The sequence below is a fragment of the Centrocercus urophasianus genome, unplaced genomic scaffold, assembly GCF_019232065.1.
Source record: "Centrocercus urophasianus isolate 14NV4802_14NV808 unplaced genomic scaffold, USGS_Curo_1.0 seq_12, whole genome shotgun sequence".
In the NCBI taxonomy this organism is placed as follows: domain Eukaryota; kingdom Metazoa; phylum Chordata; class Aves; order Galliformes; family Phasianidae; genus Centrocercus; species Centrocercus urophasianus.
Window position 1 is genome coordinate 47,215,955 of NW_024884364.1, and position 9,710 is coordinate 47,225,664.

Genomic DNA, 9,710 nt, shown 5'->3' on the forward strand with positions numbered 1-9,710 from the left:
CCGCCTCGTCCCCTCCCGCCCATCGCCCTCCCTCCCCCCCCACCCCCTCCCGTCCCCTACACTCACTTTCTTTTGAAGGCAGCGGGTTTTTCTCTTGCGTCTCTGTCTTCTTCAGTTTGGACTTGTCAAATTTTTCGATCTCGGCCATGTCGGGCTTGTCGGACATGTTGGCAGGTGGCTCTGAGCGCACAACGGGAGGGAACAGCCCGTTATCCCAGGCACAGCTCCCGGCCCCCCCCCCCCCCCGCAAACCCCCACACCCCCCGGCAGCAGAGCGGCCGCGCCCGCCGCATCAAGGCGGCAGCGACGCCGCACGGCGGCTCCGACTGCAGCGGGGCTCCGCCTCGGGAGCCGAAAACTCCACGCACGCCGAAATCACGGCGGGTAATTAAATATATATACATACATGTATATACATATATACACATATACACATATAATTATTTATTTTTTAAGGGAAAAAGCCGAAATTTCATCCAGCATCTGAGCCCACAACCCGGTGGCAGCCCTCAATATGTGCACTCACAATAGAGGGGCAGCGGCCGCATTTTCACCCCGATAAAAAAAAAAAAAAAGAAAAAAAGAAAAAAAAAAAAGAAAAATATTTCAAACCGAAGCACCCGGCCGGCAACAAAGCCGCCCTCCCGCTCCCGGCCGGCCGCCGCCCCACAGCTCTCAGACAATAGCCCCCCCCCCCCCCCCCCCAGACAATAACCCGCCCGCCCCCCCCTCGGCCAACATGCCCCCACCCTGCCCTCATCCCCCTTGCCTCGGGGGGCACCGGGCGGACCCGCGCTGGGGCCGGCGGACCCACCGGTGTCGCCGCGCGGTGATGCTCAACCCTGCCGCTCGCTGCTGCCGCCGCTCCGCACACCAATGTACAGAGGGCTCGCTGGCGGGGCGGTTTTATCTCCGCGCCTATGCAAATCGCACGGTGATGTCACACTTTTTTTTTTTTTTTTTTTCTTTTTGCCGCTTTCCGCCCTTTTCTGTGTCTCCTTTGCTCATTTGTATTTTTTTTTTAAATCCCTCCCCACTCACCCCCTTCCCCCTTCCCCCCCCTTCGCCGCCCAACCCTCCCTCTCCCCGCTCACACAGCTACAGGCACACACACACATACGCACACGCACACCCCAAAACCGCCCTGGCCCGATGGAGGCGCCCCGGGGGGCTGTCGCGGCTCCCGGCCTCCTCCCCCCGCCGCCACAGAGACTCGGAGCGGGACGCGCCTGGGGCGGGGACGTGCGGCTCCCGAGCAGGGACAGGGTATGGGGCAGGGGCAAAGCGGGCAGCGGCCGTGCTGTAGGTTTTGCGGTGCTTTTGCCCCTTTCCTTCCCGTTGAGCAATGTCAGCCGGCCGGTTGCGTTACGCGGATTTCCTCATTTCGAAGGAAAACAAGAAACCCTCCGGGCTTTAAGAGCTGCGGGTACTTCCCCCTCTCTCTCCCCGACCTCCTTTGCAACCGCGCCGCAAGGGAAAGAATAAAGCCCATCGCTGCCCTTGCAGCCCTGCCGCAAAGGAGAGCCGTGCCTCTCCGCGCCAGCCCCGCAGACAATGGACCCGGCCACTGCGTGGCCGCTCCCGGGCTGCTGCCAGGGCACCGCGCCGTGAACGCGGGTCCAGTCCCTCCCCGCGCCGCAGCATCCGCTTTCCCGTCGGCACGCCGGCAGCGGGTCCCCAGCAGCCTTAAGAGCAGCATCGTGGGGCGATTGGTGATGGGTGGGGTGAACAGGAGGCTCTGCGTTTTGTGTTTACGGCGCCGGGCAATAAACAGAGATATTCGTACGTAGAGTGTGCAGGGATGACGACGAGAAGGGAAGCTCCGCGCCTTTGTCTGGCAGCAACGCGGAGGAGGGGGGGGGGGGGGGGGCGGGAGAGGCGTGCATGCAGTGCTGCTGCTGTGGGACATGTGCATAGGGCTGTGTGTGCCCATCTGCAGCACATCGGGTACGGCGTGGTTGGTGCTGAATTGGAAGCGAACAGGATTAATGCATGCAAGCAGAGCTGTAAATACATTTCACTGCATTCCTTGGGGATGCTGCTGCCCTCGAGGCCTGCCTCTCTGCCTTGGCTGGCCGTTTTTCACAGCACCGCCAGATGTTCTGTCATGGAGTAATAGCTTGTCCCCATGGTCATCCCAATAGGTCTTTGCAATAGCAGACTGGGTTTTCCGGTTTGCAGAATCACAGAACTGTAGGGATTGCAAGTGACCTGTGGAGATCTATCTAGTCCCACCCCCTGCTATAGCAGATTTCCCACAGTAGATTGTATGGGGAAGTGTTCGGTCAGGTCTTAAGTATGTCCAGGGAAGAAGATTCACTGTAGTTCAGCCAAAAGCTGAGCTCCTTCACTTTTGGTGGTGCAGGGAGTAACGTCTGCCTTATTTCCCTTGTCCGTGAGTGCCTCCAAAAGTGAGATGGACAGAAACTATTGCTGGGAGATGTGGTATGAACTGGAGGTACTCTGATGAGCCAGGAATGGTGCAGGACTGAAGGTAACAGGAATTGCTTTGGGAAGAAATGGCAAGGAGCACAGCTTATCATTTGGCAGTATTTACAGATTTCCATAATAACAGCATAAAAGCATTCCAGAGGGATGTGCCATGTTCAAAGCAGGCTGACTTTGCTAGCTTTTGAGTGAGTTCTTCAAAATGATTTCATGGCCTTTTGCTTCTTTGACACTTTTGAGTGCTGAACCTTGTGACTGACGATTGTGCAGTCTCTCTAATTATCACTTCATCAGCATCCCCTGTCATGTTACAGCTTCAGTTTTCAGTTTTGCCAAAGATTTTTTTTTTTTTAACCTTCCAAGTGATGGTAAATTTATTAGAAATATTCTTTAGGGGATTTCTCCTTTGTGGCTACTGCAGTCACTCATGCATGTGTTTGGTTAAAGCAACATTGCCCCAACCTGAGTGTGGTAACGCACTTCTGAAACTGAAGAACAGTGGATGCTGATGGGGCTGGGTCTGATTTTTCAATGGCAGCTTGTCTAGCAGCAGCACTGCCTTCCTTCACTTCTGCTCATTTCGGGACAGAGCCACAGGTCGCCTAAATCAGTGCAGTCCACATGCTTAAATGGAGCTTTGCTGATATGTGTAAAGCAGGCCCCGCTGCTGAGTTTAGATTCAATTACAGTCCTGAGAGACAGAGACAGATAAAAGCTTTACACTTCTACAGCTTCTCTGCCTTCCTGTATCTCCCTTTCAGTGAATTGGTATTGACATAGCCCCAGCCCCTTAGAAAAAACATGTGCATCTCACTGTGTGTGTGAGTAAAAGGAAGGTGTTACGTTCCAATGGCAGGATGCAGGCTGATTTCTGTACAAGTCGATCTTGACTACAGCATCTTGTCTTAGTGACATAATTACAGAAATGGCATATCTGTATGTCCTTGTGTGCCCCTTCTTTTTGTCACTATATGGACAGCATGGGGGAGACCGATGTCCATGCAAGACTGCCCTGTGCCAAACTGCATCTGGGGATAACAAACTCAATGGATGCTAGGGTGTGGCAAAGCTGCCATCCTTAATAAATTCCCTAGGTCATATCATCTAAAGGACAGTTAGCTTATCTTTGACCTTTGAGGTTCCTTCCCACCCAAACCATTCTGTGATTCTTAGGAGCTCTTATTACGGATATTGATGAGCTTCTGCATTTCTTAATCATTTGCTTGTTTGTTTGTTTGGTGTCAGCAACCAACAAATATTCGGTGATGTAATGCCCTTCCAGGCATGCAGTTTCCCATGCATTTGCATGCGAAAGGAGAGCACTTTTCAACACAGAGCTCATCTCATTTGCAACAGTTTTCAGCTAAAAACATGGAGGGCTTAAACTGCACCAAGGCAGCAAGTTCTGTCTTGCACTGTAGGGAAGTCTCAGAATGGGAAACTTAGTAAGTGGAAACCTGTGCTTCTTTTGTCTCCTTCGTATGGCCATGCTTGTAGCCTTGAGATGAAGTTCAACATGCCTTTTCCAGTAAGTATCCGTATTCTCATATGTGAGAGTGTGAGACTGAGGAAATAAAAGAGTTCCTCAAGGGCACACAGCAGAGAGGCTTAATCAGATATTAATTGATGTCGGTAGGAGTGTTTGTATCTAAATTGCCTTTAGCTTGTGCTTGAACTCTGACTGAAGAGTGTTTTGAAGCATGATTGGGAACTCAGATCTTCTGACCTCGTGCTAATTCTTCCATACAGTTATTGCGTTTATTAAAATACAATAAAATAAAGGAATCAAGGGGACACAAAATGTCTGCGTTAAAGCACCCAAGATTAATTCCCATTTCAGCTTATTATTCATAATGGGATCCCTGGCACATCAAATGACTCTCAAGATAAAAATAAACTCTGTGTGTAAATTTCTCTATCATATGGAAGATAAATTTAGAGGAAGAGAAGCCAAGTTATTGTTTTCCAGGCCTCAGTTTCACATGTGAAATCATATTTTCACAGGGTTGACTTACTGAGGGAGAATGCATCCTCTGACTCCATATACCATTAGAGGAAACACGAGCTGGCAGAAATCCTCAGGGGGTAAGTGGGGAGAAGACAATCACATTTTGTCATTTCTGGCTGCAGTGCCTTGCTGCCAGCAGTATGTCCATGGTGACCTTGAGATTTGGGGTGCTCAGCTGGTCCAGTATCAGAGCACAGTGTTTGTTTTGGGTAACATTCGGTGAATGCTCTGGGCAAAAACCCGTAAAAATAGGTAATTCACAGAGCAGTGTGTGTAAAGGGAGAGCCTTTCCATCTCCACAAAGCTTGATTTCAGCAGAGAAATTGCAAAATTCCTGTTCTAGCTGGACAGATAGTGGCACTGATGGCTTTGCAAATAGTGACATTTCCTTTTGTCCCTATTTGACAAAGGGAATTTTGCAACAGGACAGGACCGTAAGCAAGTGGTGCTTGTGGGAGTGGAGAATGCAGCTTAGTAAACTCAGATAGCTGCTGCACAGGAAGCGCAGTACCCCAGAGCAGCAGATGCTCCTCTCCCACACCAATCTGCCTGACTCTGGTTTACTGCCTTCCCTACATCCGTGAGCAATAAGAGAAGAGTGCCGCGTCTTGCTCTGAACACATGCAGAAGCTGTAGCAAAGCTCCAGTCTTTGGGCTAGGTTACTTGGAACTTGGAGCAGAAGGCAGCATGCAGCCTGTAACAAAGCCAGCAAGACCAGGAGGCCTTCAGCTGTGGTTTCCAGCTTTTGAGGGATGATAGGAATTTACTCTCATCATGTTTCGAAAATTTTAATTAACAGAGGGGAAAGCAGTCTGTTTTCAGCCTTCAGAAAGATTTCTTTGAGTCCGCAGGGAACCACCCAGCTCTTGGTTCTCTGTCTTATGTGTTTCACCATAGAATCATAGAGTCATGGAATCACAGGTTTGGAAAGGACCTACCAGATCATCTAGTCCAACCGTCCTCCCATTACCATTGCTACCATTGCAGCTAATTTGAGAAGATTTGTGACTTACGAGTTTCCAAACTACCTTCTCTGTCTGGAGTGCTTTCCTACCAGATGTGTGTGCAAAATCTGAGATTGAAAGCTAGCTCTAGAAAAAGTTGGTGATCCACAAAGTATCCAAGAGAAGTGAAAACAATGTCCCAGCATATCTCCTGGCTGAAGGAGGCGTTTCCGTGCCAAATTTTCACAAGTGCATGTGATCACTTTCTGAATTTTGCAACTATTTTTCTTTCCTCTAATTCAGATGAGGAAAAATAATAGTTTTGAAAGCATGGAAGTAGCAGCATTAGCATAATGCATCACAAACTTGGAATGCAAACTACTCCTAGAATCACTTGGCCCTGTCCAACAACCCCTTTATCCTCCCAGTGTTAAGCTCCTCTGTAAGTCATGTGCATAGGTGTTGACAGAGAGGGCAAACAGAGCTCTCAGGCAAATGGGGAGATTGGATTGTTGTGTTACCATTGAATACGAGTTTCTTTCAATGCAAAGATAAAGCTAGATATACATTCAAATGACTGTGGTCTCTTTATTCAATGCACAAGTGAGTCCACATATGCCAAAGACAAGAAGTCATTCTGATCAGAATCTCTCTGATAAAGAGATGACCAAGGCAAACAGGCTGTAGGTAGCCATGGTAACCCACTGTGGGCTGATCTAAGGGGGCTGCCCAGGCAACCTTCTCAGGATGCCCATTCTGCACACTGTCCTCAGAGGCAAACTGCACAGTATCAGCATGTACCTGATATCATGAAATTGGTGAAATGTGTCACGCCAAGAGTGCAGTCCCATCCCTCCAAAGCTGATGTTTCCATAACATAACTGGACATGATACAGAACAGTAGCACAAGTCAATATGCGTTGGTGCACAGCAGAATTATTTATTTAGCTTGTAAAATAGCAGAGCCCTGGAGAACATGCCTGTGCTGTGCAGGCACAGCATAGCTATCTCTGAGCTAAGTTTAAACATGCAGCAGCCTGGAGCTCACTCCAGGTTTATTGCTTTGTGTTGGTTTTCATGTGTGGATGTAATCTCCTGTGAGGTGCTGCCGGCCCTACTGATGCATTCACTTTGAAACCACCTTAAGCTATTGAGCTCCTTTGTGTTCTGGCTCCCCCAAACCCATTCAGTTGCAACAGTCTTTGTTCTTATCACCTGTAAGACTGTAGGCAGGCAAGATTTCTCAGTTAGTGTGAGTTTACCTATCTGATTGATCTACTTGTTTTTCTCCACAAATCCCTTCTTTAATTAATTTATTTCCGGCAAACAGGCAATAACAACAAAATCCCCTAAGCTTGCTGCACAATCGTGTGTAGAAATGGCTGTGGGGTCTGCTCACACCCTGACTCACCTCATTCTTTGCCAGGTGAGGGAGCAAAGGACGAAGCTGCAGGGGGATAGCTCAACCCATTGTAAAGCTTTTATTGGCAGGAGGCTTTCTTCACAGAACTGCTTTGTGAAAAGTGAGGGAAAAGCGTTTGAGCTGCCACAGCCGTGCACTTCAGCTGCCTCTGACATACTTAAGTGACAGGGACACGGGTGTGTGGCACTTCCTTTTTGAGGACTAAAGGCACAGCTCTCACAGCGCAACCTGTGAGAGGCAAAAGCTCCCTCCTGGCCTCCACGCAGCTGCTGAGGCTTTGCAGGTCTTTGCCCTTCCTTTTCCAAGTGGGAGGGAGTTTTGAGGTCTGAATGCAAGCAGAGATGGGGATTGCAAGGGTCAACCATAGGAGAAAGGTCCCATGAGTGAATGGGTTGAATAGAACTGTGTATGGCAGGCACTTAGGGTTTTCCCAGACTTCTCTGTATTCCTTTTTCAAATAATCTACCATCATTACTGGGGCAATTAAGGCAGGCAGGCAGGAAGCTTGGGAAAGCACTGCTCTTTCAATTACTTGGAAGTTTTTAGGTTATTCCATGCAGAAGGATATGGAGCAGTGCTAGAGGTTAAAGATTGATAACTCTTGTGATTTTTCTGTTTGCAGTGCCAGGCTCAGAGAAATGTACCCAAGGACACAGTCAGAAGCAGGAGAAAAGTGATGGCAGAGGCAGATGGAGCAGGGTCCAGTTGTTTTGCAGAAAAAGGACCCCAGAGCTGCTCACAGTACCAGATGCCACTGGGGTCTGTTGCATCTGTTTGCAGTTGTCACTTCTGCTGCTTGTTATCACTGGGCACAAGTTTGTTTATATCTGACTGAAACAAAAGCATTTCCTGGCATGTTTTAGGGCTGGTAGGAAGTTACCACAAACATGCACAGGAAAAATAACAATAAGAATGTGCACTGACGTAGCAGTGAGACCAGAACATGTTACTGCAGGCAGGTGTGCAGAGAGCTCATTTCTTATAGTGAGGTACATCACTACTGTGCACTAGAATCTAAACAGCTATACGCAACAGAAAGAGCAAAAATAGGCAGGTTTCCAATTTTTGATTCATGGGTGTTTTTCTCCTGATATTAATAAAGATGAATCTGAGACCAACTTCCAATTTTTTTCAGCTGTTCAAAATGCCTTAAAAAGAACACATGGGAAACCAGGGATTATCAAAGTTCCAAACAGGAACACATCTACATGTATATGTAGCCTATTCATTTTCTGCTCCTACATTCATAATACATTTTATTCCACAGCTACAGCCTTGATAAAATCAGAATTATGGGATGAGAAGCAGGAGCAGCCCTGCAGATTGAATTAGATGTGAAAGTTCATTGTTTGCACCCATAAATCATGCAAGTATGCAGAGCCCATGCTGTTCTAGCAGGGTTGTGTCCACTAGTAACGAACTGCTGCCACCAGTGGGCTGCAGTTTGTATTGACATATGCTTGTAGTGCTGCCCATCTAGGACATGACAATAAAAGCCCAAATATGCTGTGTTTCCAGGTCCACAGTGAAGGCATGCCTGCACAGGGCAGTTGTAGGGAGCTGTGTCTGAAGTCCAGAAAGTCATGTCTGTCTCTCCAATACACAGTAGACATAGCAGTTACTCTGTTGGTTTTACCCTCACTTGCAAATTCTGCTAGTAATTTTTTCCTGCTAAACTTCACTGCACGTCTGGGAGTGTTAGTCTTCCCACAATGGCATACTTGGCAGAAATACCTTTGAATATGTATGACTTGTAGGAATGAACTGGTAGTGATTGCCATTTTGCACAGGTCAGACATCCATATTAATGGCAGGCTAAACTTCTGACACTGAAGAACATTTTCAGAAGAAAAGGTACGCACTGTGTCCTGACATACACGAAGCATGACACCTCTGAGTGTCCAGTGCCTCACTCTTGCCAAAGATCCAGAAATGGAATCACTTGAGAATGCCTTAGTGCTCACTCAGACCATGATTAACAGGCACAAGGAAACCTGATTCCTCAAAAGCATGACATTTTCCCACTTTTTTTGCATCATAAAATACTGCAAAAGATTGTACTGATGATAATCATTACACATGTGTTTATGAGCATACGATAAATAAAATAAGAGTATCATAGAATCATTTCAGTTGGAAAAGACTTTCTGGATCAAGTTTAACCACCAACCTGACCTACCGAGTCCCATCACTAAACCTTGTACCTTACTGCCATGTCCATACATCACACAAATAACTCCAGGGACGGGGACTTCACCAATTTCCTGGGAAAAGTGTTCCATGAATGTATATAATTCACACATAATGTAATGTAATGTAAATGTAATGTAATACACAAATAATATGATTACTATGTCAATATAACATCATAACATGTACTACATAATGTAGCATAATACAGTGCAAGGTGATTTAATGTATTTGTAATATAATACTGTATTATAATACATTGTTCTATGTTGGCTCTGTGGTTTTAGGTATATTCCTTAGGGTCAGGGAGGTTCAGATTAACAGCTTTTAACTGCTAGAAAATATCCTGCTAAGGCAGTAATGCTTATTATAGAATGTCCAGTTTATATACCATGAGATGAAAACAAGGAAGCAGGGCAATGGCAAATCATTCCTATTTGGACAGACTACCATCTTAAACAAAATTATTTAAGAAGACAAACTCCTCATCCAAAATGTATTTCAAAGAATCACAGAATTGTAGTGGTTGGAACAGACCTCTGGAGATCATCTAGTCCAACTCACTGCTAAAGCAGCTTCCCTACAGCAAGTTACACAGGAAAGCACCCAGGTGGGTCTTGAATATCTTGAATAACCTTTCTGGACAGCCTGTTCCTGTTCTCTGTCACCCTTACCATAAAGAAGTTCTTCCTCATG

At 47.0% G+C, this 9,710-nt stretch overlaps 1 protein-coding gene and 1 long non-coding RNA gene across 2 annotated transcripts in view; one reads left to right on the top strand and one right to left on the bottom strand.

Moving 5' to 3' along the window:
• The window catches only part of TMSB4X (thymosin beta 4 X-linked), a 1,693-nt gene extending 786 nt beyond the window's left edge, over positions 1–907 (bottom strand). Inside the window, exons 1-2 of the mRNA XM_042809717.1 lie at positions 815–907; positions 67–180 (exon numbers count right to left, since the gene is read on the bottom strand). Of these exons, the coding sequence (XP_042665651.1) occupies positions 67–166 (100 nt within the window). The 5' untranslated portion in view covers positions 167–180; positions 815–907. The remainder of the gene's footprint in view (positions 1–66; positions 181–814) is intronic.
• A 299-nt stretch (positions 908–1,206) lies between these two features.
• Positions 1,207–9,230, top strand: LOC122155665. Its single transcript, XR_006167292.1, has 3 exons — positions 1,207–1,266; positions 4,453–4,533; positions 7,447–9,230. It is a non-coding gene; the product is annotated as an uncharacterized LOC122155665 (long non-coding RNA).
• The last annotated feature ends 480 nt before the right edge of the window (positions 9,231–9,710 follow it).